This window comes from Fukomys damarensis, unplaced genomic scaffold (genome assembly GCF_012274545.1).
Source record: "Fukomys damarensis isolate Sample0158 unplaced genomic scaffold, DMR_v1.0_HiC HiC_scaffold_7, whole genome shotgun sequence".
Classification (NCBI taxonomy): Eukaryota; Metazoa; Chordata; class Mammalia; order Rodentia; family Bathyergidae; genus Fukomys; species Fukomys damarensis.
In genome coordinates, this window is record NW_022900919.1 from 43,098,228 (window position 1) to 43,113,881 (window position 15,654).

At 39.2% G+C, this 15,654-nt stretch overlaps 1 protein-coding gene across 1 annotated transcript in view; it reads right to left on the reverse strand.

Moving 5' to 3' along the window:
* Nucleotides 1–15,654, reverse strand: part of Tmc2 (transmembrane channel like 2) — a 70,796-nt gene that overhangs the window by 23,646 nt on the left and 31,496 nt on the right. Inside the window, exons 7-14 of the mRNA XM_010611036.3 lie at nucleotides 15,283–15,373; nucleotides 10,257–10,338; nucleotides 9,628–9,734; nucleotides 7,416–7,514; nucleotides 6,888–7,030; nucleotides 4,899–5,046; nucleotides 2,606–2,794; nucleotides 276–455 (exon numbers count right to left, since the gene is read on the reverse strand). Coding sequence (XP_010609338.1) covers nucleotides 276–455; nucleotides 2,606–2,794; nucleotides 4,899–5,046; nucleotides 6,888–7,030; nucleotides 7,416–7,514; nucleotides 9,628–9,734; nucleotides 10,257–10,338; nucleotides 15,283–15,373 — 1,039 coding nt within the window. The remainder of the gene's footprint in view (nucleotides 1–275; nucleotides 456–2,605; nucleotides 2,795–4,898; nucleotides 5,047–6,887; nucleotides 7,031–7,415; nucleotides 7,515–9,627; nucleotides 9,735–10,256; nucleotides 10,339–15,282; nucleotides 15,374–15,654) is intronic.

A 15,654-nucleotide genomic window follows, 5' to 3' on the forward strand; every position in this document is an offset into this window, starting at 1 on the left:
GTCACTTGTGGCAGTGATGAAACAATATGGGAAAGGCTACAGATAAAATATGAAGGGTACTAAATGACATGTATATGAGGTGAAAAAAGATAACCTAAGAAAAAGACAGTAAAGAACTTAAACAAAATGTCAACACTTGTGATTAATATTCTGGGGATATTTTTTCCTTACTGAACTTTTATCATTTATTTAATTAACATGAATTATGCATAATTAAATTATATTTAAAAAGGGAATATGGTGGCCACCAGGAACTGGGAGTTTGTAGTTTTTACCTTGAGGTGGACATCATCCATTAGAGCCAAGAGAAATGTATAGAGGTTCCCCAGGAAGAGTGCAAAGATCCGCCCCAGCTGCCACTTCAGTCCAATTCGAGGGTGATAATTCTCCAGTGCAGCAATGGTTTCAAAGAGAGGGGGACAAAACATCCCAAGCAAGGACATCACAATCTCTACCTAGATATAAGGAAACCCTAGGTTACTAGTTTTGTCTCTCTTATTATTTGGCCACCATCCCTGCAGCCCCATGGCCATCCACCTCCATCTCTCTACTTTCCCTTCCTCTGCATCTGAGCATTCCTAGGGCAGTGATGGTGAACCCAAGCACATGGGCCACAGCGGGCTGTTTGTGTCACTGAAAGCTCTAAAGCTTTGCTGTCACTATCCTAGGGTCTCTATAACTTGCTGTATGACCCTGGTCAAGACATCAGCATGCCCCGAGACCTTGGCATACGCTTGCCCATCATAACTCCTCTGCTACTGGCTGTTGTCATGAATGTTGCTATTAGTATTGATGAAAGTAGCAAAATTTCCTGAAGGAGCAAGTGATTAACCTATGAGACAGAGCTTGATATTCTGTAGGGTTGTGCACAAGGTAGGAGTCACTATAGGACTCAAGGTAGGAGTCACTATATTATCTCCAGAGTAGTGAAGGCAGAAAGGTGAGATCCAGAACTGACAGTGGAAGGTAGGAGTTCAATTAAGAGTGCAGCTTTTGGATCCAGCTCTTTGGATCTGTATCCCAACTCTGCCACTCGTTGGCTTTGTAACTTAGCAAAATTTACATAACTTCTCTTAGTTTCTTATTTCTTCAGGTGTAAAATGGTGATGATGGGCTTGCCATCCAAGAAGACGGAGAGATAGCGGGGATGCGCATGAACAGGACATGTAAGGCCATATAAGGCCATGTAAGGACATGTAAGGACATAGTGAGAGTAGTAGCCATCTACAAGTCAAGGAAAGGAGCCTTGGGAGAAACCAAACTTGTCAACTACTTGACTTTGGACTTTCAGCCTCAAGAATTGTGAGAAAGGGCCGGGGATTTAGCTCAGTGGTTCCGGCGCCTGCCTCGTGAGCACAAGGACCCAAGTTCGATCCCTGGTACCAAAAAAACCCAAAACCCAAACAAAACAAAACAAAATAAAAAAGGATTGTGAGAAAGTAAATTCCCAGTCCGTGGCATTTTGTTGCAGACTAAGACACTGGCTGCCAGTAAAGGGGGCCTGGAGGCATCTCTTCCTGAGCATAGCTATAAAACTATATTGCAAAGACTATGTATTTAAGGGCAGCAAGGCTTTGTAGCCATTTTTGTAAACTACCACAGATGTCAAATTCCCCAAAGAGATTTATGAATTCAATATAATCACAATAAAACTTTAATGTCTTTTATTGTGGCTCTCCATGACAGAACTCACTGTACCAGGGATCAAGATATACTCGAAAGTCATAGTGTATCAGTGTGTTATTAAGAACAGGAACAGAGAAATAGAGCAATGGAACTAAAAAGAGCCAGAATCACATTCATATGTGATTTATAACGCATAGCACTGCAGAGCTGTGAAGAAGGAATCATTGTTTAAAGTAACTGGTATTAGAACAACTAAGATATCCAGTTGACATGTTAGTTACAATCTGTATTTACCTAGTTACAAATACTAGCCCCTAGAACAAACGTGTCTTTGTTCAAGATGTTCATACTACTTGACTAACACTGATACAGCCAGAAATTTAGCTCAGTGGTTCCGCTGCCTGCTTCACAAACACAAGGTCCCAAGTTCGACCCCCAGCACCAATAAATAATTAATTAATTAACTTTAAAAACGGATGTGATTTCACTTTTAAAAACAAGTCCTAAACTGGGCATGATAGTACAGGCCTGTAATCCCAGCACTTGGGAAGCTGAGGCAGGAGGATCACTACAAGTTTGAGGCAAGCCTGGGCTACATAGTGAATTCAGGGCCAGCCTGAATTACAAAGTGAGACCCAACCTCAAAAACAAGCAAGCAAGCAAACAAACAAACAAACAAACAAAAAAGTTCTAGCTGAACATAGTGGTGCACATCTGAAATCTCAGCATGCTGGAAGGCTAAGGCAGGAGGACCATAAATTCAAGTCGTATGTGGGCAATTTAATGAGAACTTGTCTCAAAATAAAGAATAAAAAGAGCTGGGGACATAGCTCAGCATGGTGGCCCTGGTTTTAATCTCTAATCCCACAACAAACAAACAAACAAGAAAAAAAGTCCAATAATTCAGACATTCAGTAAATATGCTGAGTGGCATAGTATCTGCGCTCAACCTTCACTTCATCAGAGATGCCCTTCTTACCTCATTCCTTTCATACCAACTGACATTCTGCATTTTGGAAAACTCCTGGGATCTCTTCACAACAAAGTAAATGAGGTACCCACTCCCACACAAACAGCAGATGATGAGAAAATTGGCCAGGATACGAAGAAATCTTGTCAGGTGGATATTTTCTTCTCTGTTACTCTCTTGTTCATCCACTATTGATTCCTTTGCATGTAAAAAATAGGTGCAATAATGTCAGGCTAGGAACCAACAGAAAACATGGTTTTTGGATCCTAGAAAATACTAATTTCTCTATTTCCAAAAATGAATAGTAAAGATGAGGTGATATAATATTCTATGCACTATGGAGAATTAGCTTTTATTTTCTTTAAGAAAAATGTTTTGTTGTTTTTGTTATTTTGGTACATAATGGGTAAAATTTATTGAATACTATGTGCCAAACAGGATTCTAAACACTCTCCATGCATTCTCTCTCCTAGTCCTAACAGCAAATCAATAGAGTAGTTATCTTCATAGATGCTAAGGCCCAGGGAGATTTCAGTACTGTCTAGAACTGCTTGAAGTTAATAAGGCAGAATCAAATTGAATCTCAACAATGCTAAGTTCTCCAATCTACGGCTCAGCAAAACTTTCCTATAAAAATCTAAATAGTAAATATTTTGGCTTATAAAGTCTATGGTCTCTTTCATTTAACTTAACTATGTATGCCATTATTAAATGAAAACAACCATAGACAGTGTGTAAATAAATGGGTATGGCTTTGTTTCGATAAAATTTTACTTACAAAAGCATGAAGAAGGCTGGATTTGGCCAAGGGCCATGGTCTATCAACTCCTAATCCATGAGCATGGTGTATCTCTTCATTTATTTAGAGTTCCTTTTTTTTTTTTTTTTTTTTTTTTCCCACCTGCACTACTGAGCTAAATCCCCTGCCATGCCCAGCTTTTTGTGATTTTTTTTCAGTACCAGGAATCAAACTCAGGGCCTCGTGCTTGCCAGGCAGGTGCTGTGCCACTGAGCTATTCTTACCTCATTCCTTTCATACCAGCTGACATTATGCATTTTGGAAAACTCCTGGGATCTCTAGCCCTATGTAGAGTTTCTTAATTTCTTTCAACCTTGTTATGTACGTTTTTTGTGCAGTGGTCATATACATTTTTTTGGGGGGCATGATGAATTTATTCCTAGGAATTTCATACTTTGATACTATTGTAAGTATAATTTAAAAATTGTTTATAATTGTTTTCTACTAGGATACAAGATACAATTGATTTTTGCTTATTATCCTTATGTCATGCATTGGTACCTCTCTATGAAGACACAAACAGTAAATTGCAGAGCACTAAAGTACTTGGGAGGACGCCTTTCCAACCAATTATTAGTTACTGTACTGTGCTCAGATTCAGGTTTTAACTAACTTATCAGGTAGTTAAGCTATGTTAGCTCACATAATTCTCACACTATCACAGTTGTGGGGTAATGTGACCTCTGCTAGGTCTTGGGAGGAAAGATCTGATAAATCAGACAGGAGAAATATTGAACCAGGAAAAACTTGGAGTGGTTTTTACAGTCACAAAAGAAATGCTCAGTATGCAGTGTGCTACAAACAATAGCTTCTGTCTTTATTCATTTGCCTACTGTTTGGTTTGAATAGCTCTGTAGCCCACCTCCAATTTCTTTTATGAACAAATTAAAGGGATAATTATGTGTGGATTATAAGAAATATAGTGTTGTTTCCTTCCTTCCTTCCTTCCTTCCTTCCTTCCTTCCTTCCTTCCTTCCTTCCTTTCTTTCTTTACCAGGAGTTGAACTTGGCCTCATACTTGCCAGGCAGGTGGTGCACTGCTGATCTACATAGTGTTAATTCTTTAATTCTCACATCTCAACTCTTAGGTGTTTGGATCACTTGGGAAGCTTTAAAAAAATGCCAGGACCCCTCCCCAGGCCAATTACTTCAGAATCTCAGGTGGGGGCAGGAGAGTTTAAAAGCTCCTCAGGGATTCTAGCATGCAGAAAAAGTTGACAAGGAAATTCCATTTCCTCTAACAGAAAATACTTTCATGAGGAATCAGGCAGGAACAGATTCCAGCTTTCAGGATTTTGTGCCATGCAAGAAACAGAAGGGTAACTCCACGACCAGTCTTTCTAGAAGGCTTGAGAGCTGGGCTTGTGTTTTTTTCTGGTAAAGTTCCTGCCAGATTATTTGGGTGTCTCATTTCCTATGCTTCCAGTACGTGGAAGAAGTTTCCCAGTGACCAGAGGGACTCAGAGATCTCCCAGAAAGTGAGAACTGCTCTGCACAGACTACCTTGAAACTGGTGGTGATGGAGGTGTATTTGTTGTCTGCTGTTTCTGAATTCCCAATCAAGTAGTCCCAGCTGGTGAACATCTTGAAGCTGAATGTGAAGTTATCACTCTCTCCCTCGCTTGTGCTCCCCTGGGTATTGCTGGCCATCCTGGAGGGCACACAGCACTGTTATTATGCCTGCTGTGTCACCCAAGGGAAACTTGGCCTGAGTCAGTCTTGAGTAGCGGTAGCAAACAAACAGGTAGCAGACATCCAAAAGAAAACAAGCCAACCAGGGACTGGAGGCAAGACAACTATGATGATAGCCAGAGCCCTTAACCTCCCAAATCCGGAGTCCCCTGCAAGCACACATAGTGTCAGTTGGATAATAAAGCATCTGTAGGATACAGCACACTTGATCATGTTTGGTCTTGCATTTGACTTCCTGTGGCTTCACCCACCTGCCAATGCGGTTTAAAAACTTTTGGGGGGACTGTTCTTAAGGAGAAATATGCCCTTCTAAGTCATCTCTTTTCTAGGATATGCATATACTTTTGCCTGATATAAAACCCAGTAACCTCTTAGGATATTGGTTCTGTAATCAGGTACCACATCCTTTTCTTTTACTTTTGTTTGTTTGTTTTTTGGTACTGGGGATCAAACTCAGGCCCTCACACTTGTCAGTCAGGTGCTGTGCCACTGAGCTAAATCCCCAGCCCCTACTATATCTTTTTCTTAAGTAAAGCTGGCTGAAACCATCTTGGGCCCTCCTGTTCCTACCCCTTTATCCTATTTGTCCTCACTCAGCCTCTCTGCGCTCCCTAGAGTTCAGCCCTATGGAAACCACAGAATTCTAAGCAGGGGCTCTATCAAATGCTATGTGTTATTTGTACTCCATCCTAATTCTATCTTATGCAGTTGAATTTGATGGTCCACAGGATTTAGTTTTTCTGGTTCATCACAGAAACATTCCATATACCTAGTTACCTTAGCCCTAGGATAAAATCAGGAAAACAACTAATAACATGAGGGCTAGGAGCAAAATCCAGCTTGCATCCTTGTTTTTTCCCTTTTGCTTGATAGAACTGGGTGGCCAGATATCACCTCACAGTCACTTTAGAGTACTGGCCAGGGTCTGTGAGCAACAGCACTTTCTACTGAGATGATCCTCCTCTGGGGCTCTCACCAGACCCAATAATGTTTTATTCCAGTTCTGGAGGCCCAGCTAGCTACCCATACATTCCTGCCAGAAATGACCCCTTGTGGCCCTACAAAAAGGTGAGTGGGCTCTGGGTCAGGTTTGTATAGGAGACTGCTTCTACCTTCCCCACCACTATAGTTATGCCTGATGGCCTTAGGAGACACTTGAGATGGCAATTCATGGGCTGAGCCAAACTTTGTCTTCAAAGAATATGAATTAAGAGGCACAGATGTATTAAAAGGCCATTTCTGAGCATAGAGATGGGTAAACTGGAGCCAGAGAGGCTACCATGGTTAATCACAGCCACATAGGTTTATTGCTTATATCTTTATAAATGCCAGGCTTGGTTCTAAATGTAAGCTAGAGCTATAGCATAGTTTTTCTGAGGAAGCTGAGCTCTACAGAAAAGCATACAGGCCTTACAAACCTACACCTTTACCTCATTAGGTACTGTGGTCCCTCTCAAGCTATACTGACATTTTGACAGTTTTGAGAATACACTAGAACATTTACTGCCTCTGGGCCTTTCTACATGGTTTTTCTTTGTCTAAAATTTTGCACCTCAGACTTTTAGCATGGCTGCCAATTCTCAGCCTCATCTAAAGGAATTTTTATCTTATTTTCCAGAACTTTACACACAGCCCTGTTTATGTCTAACACCTATTATAGTTATCATTTACTTTGTGTATCTAGTTCCTTATTTTCTCTCTAACTGCCCCATAAGAAAGTAAGTAGGCATAGAGGAGCCAGGGAAATAAGTTATTTGTGTGAAGAAAAGTCAAAACTTGTAAACAAGATGTCATACTTACGATCTAATGACAATCATCAGACTGTAGCCAAACACGCTGATCCCCACCATAAAGTAAGCCATGGGCAGCCTGTACCTCAGCCACCCAATGGTTCTCTGGTTGTTGTAGTAGCCATAGAAGAGAGCCGAATACTTGATGTAGCCCTGCAGGATAGCAGATCTAAGTGCTCTGGGTTTGTGAGCTCAGAGTAGCTGGGCATCAGATACTTCCATTCTACCTCAGGTTTCTATCTCAGTGTTTGAACAGGGTCAGTGTAGGAGAGTGCAGGGTCGGATTTGCATTTGGGAAAATTCACGTTGGCAACAGAGGTATTAGGAGCTATGCCTGCGCAAGCAGAAGAGACAGAGGATGCATTCAGACAGTAATCCTGGTAAAATGATGGCATTTGTCTAAGCAGAAGAAGAAGGGACAGGGAAAGTGTTTGGATAATGCTGAGATTGTGTCTGATAATTAAATGCAGTATTCCCCTTTCATCTTTAAGCCTGAGAATCACAAGGTGGTAGTGCAATGGCCTATTGGCCTTAGTACCTCAAAATCCCAAAGGACAGAAAAGTCCATGGCTTTTTCTTCCTCAGCCCGAGGCACGGTCTTTCTGGGAATGCTTCCGTAGGGCACACCCATCAGTACCTTGAGCAGGGACAGAAAGACACAAGTATAATTGGAGGAAACGTGGACCCATACAGACAAAACCCATACATGTTAACTGGGTTAAACATTTCGCCTCTTAGAAAGGGACATTCCATTTTCTTCTTTAAATAACATTAATGTCTTCGACGATTTTAAAGGTAGCACACACTCATTTGCAGAAAATGTGAGAAGTATAGTAAAGCATTTTTATTATGTATCATTTCCACAACCCAAAGATAATAACTGCTAGATAGGTATAGATTTTGTTTTAGTTACTCTGACTCCTGTATATATTTTAGCCTAGTTATTTAGCTTAATATAGTATATTACAACCAATTCCCTGTGTCATATTTCCCCAAATAAAATGACTTTAAAATATCTAATCACATGTGTGTATTTTACACATACTTAACAACTCTCTATTGTTGGATTTTAGAGTATTTCTAGTTCTACATGTGTACATAATTTGGTTAATACCCTTATACACAGGCCCTTATTCACATCCTTAATTATGCAAAAAAATCAGAATCACATGGAGTTTACTTTTTTTTTTTTTTTTTTTTCGGTACCAGGGATTGAACTTGGGTCCTTGTGCTCTCAAGGCAGGCAGCAGAACCACTGAGTCAAACCCCCGGCCTGGGAGTTTACATATTAAGGATAGATTGACTTTTCTATGACATTTTCTTTTTCCAAGGATATATCCCTCCATTTATTGTCCTATTTTTGCCCTGTAATATGAACTTGATAGTGTTCCTCACAGAAGTCTTCTGGCTGGTTAAATTGTTACTGGTTATTTTATACGTTTATTGACATTATGAATATAAAAATTTTAAATTCTATTCTAAACTAAATGTTAAGAATATGGAGAATTCCTGCTATACATCTATTTAAAGTAAGTCTTAGTTAGTTTGGGGGCTGGAAAAGTACCTCAGTGGTAAAGTGCTTACATACCATGCACAAAACTCTGTGTTTGATCCCAGCACCACAAAACAACCAACCAACCAACCAACCAGATTTTGGCAGAATAACTGGACTTTGTGTGTGTGTGCATGGGTCTTCCATCATATCACCTGAAACATTGTTTTTTGAGACAGGGTCTCACTATGTATTTGAGAATGGCCTGAAATTCACTATGTAGGGCAGGCTGGTCTTGAACTCACAGTGATCCTCCTGCCTCAGCCTCCAGAGTGCTGGGATTACAGGTGTGTGCCACCACGCCCGGCTGAACCATTGTTTTTTGTATAATATGCAGAGGTATTTCATTTTCCTGATTTATTGGTAGAAATTTCAAAAAAATATTGAAAAGTAGTGAGGGTAAGGACATATTGCTTGTAATTTTTTTCGGATAATGACATTTCGAAATTTTTTATTAGTATATGTTTGTAATATGTAATAATTACACTCATTTTGGGGAATTGATACATGTACCTATTGCATCTTGTTCACTTTTACTTCCCCTTTCCCCTTCTCCTGCCCTCCTGCTCATAAATTTTGTGGCATTTCACCATTTAATATATCATTATTTTTGGCTTTTAAAATTTTTGGCTTATCATCTTAGGTTATTTTCCTGTTTCTTTTGTTTTTAATTTATATTCCTATTGGGAAATATATATGCCCATAAAGTGGCATATATAACACATATGCACATTTGGTCGTAATGAAAATTAACCACTGTGTACCCGCAGTCTAGCTTAAGAAATAGAAAGTCACCAGGACTTTAGGACCCCCTGGGAAGGCCCCTCCAGAATCATACTTCTCTTCTAGCTGAGATGCAACCAAGATGTAGTTTATTTTATAACTATTCCTTTGCTTTTCCTTATATTTTACTCATTTATTGCTTAGTTTTGTCTGTTTCCCACAGAGATATTAAGTCTCCAGGAATCTTAAGGTAAAGTAAAAGGTAGGAAAATGTGGTGTCTGTTTGTTAAATAGAAACACAAGTATTTTAGTTCCAGTCTTTGTACTGAACCATCTGCATGATTGATATGAGTATAAAATTTAAAACGAATAACTATTTTTTTTTTAAACAGAGAGCATTTGGATAATACAGATTAACACAGCCTTGATAAGCCTCAACACTACTCAAAGATATAGGAATACGTTTTATTTTTACCTCTGGAATTATGACTAGACCAACTATTAAGCCAAAAAGGACCAAGTTAACGCCATACATCCATCGAAGAAAGATGAAATATGATGCAACTGAAGAACCAAAGTGACCTGGAGAGAGAAAAGATGGCAGATTTATGTGTGCAGATGGAAGAACCTGACACTGTTGACAACTTTATGATTCTGAGCAACTAAATTTTCACATTAGTCTGAGGAACAAATATCCTAATTTCCACTTTTTTTTTCCAGATAAATAACCCTAATCCCTGTGGGGTTAACCAACCTGCCTAAATTGCCAAAACCAGATGATTTAAGTCTTGATCCTACTAATCACAAACCTCTCCCGTGCTTCCCCCCTTCTCTCTCCTCCTCCTTCTCACCCCGTTTTTCTTCTCCTCCTAATTCTTCTTCTTCCACCTAATATAACAGAATCTATGAAATAATGTAAGGTCAAGAACACAATCCAGGCCTGGGGATTTGGTTCACTGGTTCCACTGCCTGCCTCACAAGCGCAAGGTCCCGAGTTTGATCCTGGTACCCAAAAAAAAAAATCCCCCAAACCCCCACACAATCCAAGCCCTTGGAAGATTCTTCAGGAAACTGACTGAAAAACAGTGACACCAAATAACTTACTTTCAATGTCCTTGATCTTCATTTCCCAGGGAATACACTGAGTCTTAAAATTGTCAAAATCTCTCTTAAACTTGACCCATTTCTGAAATAAAACAGGCAAAACCCTCAGTTACTAACACGTTGACTTGGAGCACAAAGTAGCTTGTGGTAGGGCATGTTGCTGTTGCTATGTCAACATGAGGTTGAAATAAGGGTGCAGCTGCCACCTTGGGGTCCCTATCTCCTGAGATCCTGAGCTCAGGCTGCCAGAGGTGGATGTCCCACCCCTTTGCTTTCCCAAAGTTAAGCATGGAGGGAATGAGAGAGAAGCCAGGACAACAGCAACACTTTGCCTTTCTCTATCATGCTGTTAGTCTAAGATTTAGAAAGTTTTAACATGAATTTAGAAATTCTGTGTACAATTTCTGATTTGGGGGAATTGAATTGGGTTAGCAACCTTTGATACAACTTTTTCATCTTAAAACTAACTTCAAGGGAAAAAGATATTTCACAGTTCTAATACATTTGATAGATAGCCAAGTATCTATTCTGAATAGGAATTTATACTAAACTATAAGGCTGGTGGAACTGGTACATTGGTCTCAACTCCTGGCCACCCACTCTCCTAGGATAACAACAGCCTTGCTTTTCTGGAAGGAGTCAGGAAGGCATTGTTTCCCCACTAATGGTGCTATGGTTTGGATCTGGACTGTCCCCTAAAGGTCCACATACCAAAGGCTTGTTCTCCAGAGTGCTATTGGGAGGTAGAAGAACCTTTAAGGAGTAGGGCTCAGTGGGAGGGCTTCTGGTCATTGAGGTGCACCCTCAAAGGAGACAGTGGGACCAGCCCCTTCGTCACTTTTTAAAAAAAATCTCAGCCATGAGGTGAATGTTTTTTCTCTATTATGTGATCCCACCATGAGGTGCTGCTTCTCCACAGGCCCCAAACAACGAGGCTAACTGATCATGGACTGGAACCTCCAAAACTGTAAGCCAAAATAATTTTCTTTCAATAAGTAGATTAGCTCAGGTATTTGTTATAGTGATGGAAAGATGGCCAGTGCACATAGGTTTGTCTTCAATTCAACACCTGGAGTTTGTATCAGCCAGAAACCAGAGTAGCTGTCTGTCTGACAGCTAAGTGTTGCTTTGTCAATTCTCCCAAGGTTTGCTCTCCACTCATCCCACCTCTTGGAAATAAATCCATTTGAAATTTTAAGAGAGACTCATGGAAAATAGCAGGCAAAGAAGTGGTAGACAGCTGATTTTAAGAACATTTTATATATATACTTATTTATTTAAGATTTTTTTCTCCATTTTATTTCAGGAAATTTTCAGGTAATTGTATCATTTGAAAGTGAATGTACATTGCTTCCTTTCTAATCTTTTCAAAGTATTTTCTATTTTTTAACAGGTCTTCTAAAAATTATTCATGAAGGAAATGAGATTTTCTCTTGTAAAGTCCCTAAGGGATGAAAGGTTTGTGTGAAGGGATGAGACCGGCTTCCAAACCAGATTTCTAGGCATGGTTTTGCTATATACTGAACGAATGATTACCATGGAAAAAAGAAAACCATTTGTCAGAAGACACGGATAATCACAGATGTGAAAGAAAAGAGAAACTTATAGGCAAATGTCTAGATGATAACAATGGCAAAGACCTGAAAGGATGTGCAGAAAGGCAGATAATGGTCTCTGGCTGCTCCAGCCCCATGGTATCATCCCCTTTGTCTAATTCTATGCTCAAAAATACTCCTTGGTTTATTTGGTTTCCTACATAGGTTTGCCCATAAAGAGGGCACTTGCTGATCACCTGGGCTACATGGATCTTGGTTTCTAAGGTAAGGTTTTCTAAGGTAGTTTCTAAGGTAGCTTGGAATTTGGGTGAAGGTATTGGTGCCCATGTAACTAACTTGACTATGAAAAATAAAAGGCACGCTTCTGTGGACTTTGCATTTTTCAGCTCTTGCATCAGTAATTTCTCCTTGTAAATTAATAATGTAGTAGCTGGTTTTATGTGTCTGTCTCATAAGCTTTATTAATGTGAGTCCTCCCCTGACAGATGGATCTCTTGTCAGGGTGCTGATACAATCAGTATAAAATATAGACTTGCAAAACTGAGGAGCAGTGGGAATGATGAACGTGGCCAAGTGAGGTCTCTGGGGGCAGAGCCTTGGAAACCACCTGCCAGTCCCTCAAGGCTGTGGGCATCCTGGACTGAAAATGAGGCTCTGGGGCAGAGGCTAAGAAAGGCCTGGGAGAAGCTGTACAGTGAAGCACTCATCCTTTATTGGTTTAGAGACCCAGAAAATTGGGCAGAGTAAAGGAAAAAATTAATTTTGCTTTAGTTATTATTTTATATATATATATATATATTTTTTTTTTATTTTTATTTTTTATTTTTTTATTTTTTTGGTACTGAGGAGTGAACTCAGGACCTTGTGCTTGCGAGGCAGACTCAGTGCCACTGAGCTAAATCCCTGGCCCAGAGAAAAATAATTTTAAAAATAAAAAGAATCAAATCAAACAGATATGCAGACTAATAAAATTACTGTACTGCCATATACCTCTATCTATAAATACAGGAAAATTTTAATGAAATAATCAAATTTAGAGAAGAATATGAATTATCAAGATGGGCCCCTAAAAGTTGAAACTTGAATACAGCATTAAAGAGGGATGGATGGCATAAAAACATTATTAAGGAATTCTCTAAAGATGGAACTTGCAAAAAAATGAATATTCATACTCCATAAATATACAACATAAGGAGAAAATAATACTCTCCATTTAATATTATAAATCAAGTACACCCCTAGTAGTAAAGATCTGCAAGATGGCATGTATGACCTCCTGTGGGCGCACAAACACACACACACACAAACACACACACAAATTTAGATCAATCTTATGAAAATTTATGTAAAAACCATAAGTAAAATAGTTTAATACCAAATGTATCTATGGAATTAAAAATAATGTGCCACAACAGAGCTAATCCCAGAAATGAAAGGGAGTTTGGTAGCAAAAAGGGAAAGGTGTTTAATGAAACCTAATACCTATTTCCAATAAAATGTACCTCTTCTTAACTATCACTAAAGCCTAATTTCTTATTATGAGAAAGTCTACTCAAAGCTTTCAATATGAAACACTGAAGTTGTTCTCATTAAAATGATGAAAACACAAAGCCACCTGTGGTCACTATTGTCAATTGAAATTTTCAAGAATCGCTGACCCACAGTTTAGGAAAGGAATAATACACCACATTTACAAGAAGCTGACAAAACCTCTTTAACATACATATTCAGGTGAAATTGATTAGAATGATGAGAATTAATAAGAGTGCAAAATTCTGGGGATGTAGATCAGTGATAGAGTACCTGCTAGCACATGTGGACACAAGGTTTGATCCTCATGTGTACACATACGTACACACACAGACAGAACTAGATATAAAATTAATGCACAAATCTGTACCTTTCTACGTATAACCAACAACTAGTTATTAAATTAATGAAAAATGATTCCATTCATAAAAGCAACTAGATTATAAGTTATAGAAGTAAAATTAAAACATAGAAAATATTTAAATAAAGAAAATGACAAACTTCGTGGAAGGATATAAAATAAGAAATATATGGTATTTTTTGATGCAAAACTAAATGTTATATAGGCCAAATTAAATCAAGGGTTAAAAAATTTCAAACAAATACGTAGAATACAAAAAAATTTATCTCAGCTGGGTGTGTGGCACATGCCTATGATCCCAGTGCTTGGGAGGCTGAGGCAGGAGGGTTGTCTGGAGTTCTGCGCTACATAGTAAGTTCAAGGCCAGCCTGGACTACATAGTGAGACCCTGTCTCAAAAAGCAAAAAAAAAAACATAAATAAATAAATTTATTTCAGAGCTGGGGATGTAGCTCAGTGGTAGAGCTTGTTTAGCATTCATGTGGTTCCAGGGTTCAATCACTAGCACTGCAAAAAACAAATAAAAATAAAAAGTTAATCTCAGAGAAGTTGAGAGTAGAATGTGGCTGCTAGAGGCAATAAATAAATAAATAAGAGACACACTAAGCTAATCATTAAATCATGGTTCAGAATAAAAGCCCTGAGGCAAACTATATAAGAATTAAGTGATGACAACGTTGGTTTTTCAAATCAGTGGATACTTTGATACCATTTCAAGATCCCAAAGGAAAGCTATTTTAATAAGTCCCACAGTAAATATCCAATCATAGAAAATTATCCTTGCCTGAATCAGAAGCCTAGGTTATGACATTACAAAGTAGAGATGTCCCCCACCCCTGGAAACATCACAGTTTACTATCCACTGTGACTCTGATTATGCTCTCTCTTCTGGGTCTCCACCAAATCAATGTGTCCTTACTTGGGGTTTGGAAAATAAAATCCAAGTGGTTTTAGCATCATTAATTCTGTGAGTTTATTTATGGGAAAGGAAACAAATCTCACAAATATTGAAGCCCCCACAGATAAGTATAAAATAATTGGCAGCATATTGTATTTTCCTGGAGGAATTAGAATGATCTATGGATCTCACTTTTAGGATTTGTGTTAGTCATTTTTCTCTCATTGATGAGACAAAATACTCAATACCCTAAGTAAAAGGGCAAAGGATTTATTTGGCTTACAGTTCATAGAATCCATAATGGGCTAGCTCCAAGGTAGGGTGGCAGAGGGGCAACATTTTGTGTCAGGGGAGATAGCAAAAGCAACAGAGGGCCTTAGCAGCATCTTTCTGCCCCTTTTATTTTATTCATACTACTGAGGGCAGGTAGCATTCACCCCCTTAATCCTAGTGCCCTCAGGCCTAGCCCCACCAAAAATAAAACACACTCTCTAGATTCAGCCACCTCTGAAAAAGCATGAGGCTCTGTGTGTGTGTGGGGGGCATCTAAACACAAGCCACAACAGGATTCTAGGGGAAGTTGACAGAAATGGTGAGGCAGGGGCAGGTACTTGCAGGGGTCACCCGCATTCCCTGGCTGAGCAGGCCCTCCCAACAGGTGTGCTATCTCTGTACCACACACCTTAGCCATCAGCATCCTGTAGGCGTAGAGTCGCTTGCCTTTTCCCTTTCCTAGGGCTCCTTCATACTTCTCCACAAATGCTTGGGCCTCCCTGGTCAGGGGAAAAATATATATAATTAACAACTAACCAATGAAAATCTAAACTATGACAGAGTGTATATGGCTGAAAGTCTTGGATGATTTTATATCCTTGATTAAACTTACATTCCACAAAAGCAGGGCATTTTGCTTGTTTTGTCTAGTGAAATTTCCCAAAAGCCATATGGTAGACCCTTTTGGGAGGCAGAATTTCATCATTGCTCCCAGAGACTGGGTGTTATACCTGTGGATAAGCTGTCATGTGGCAAAAGGGACTCTCTGTGGATATAATTA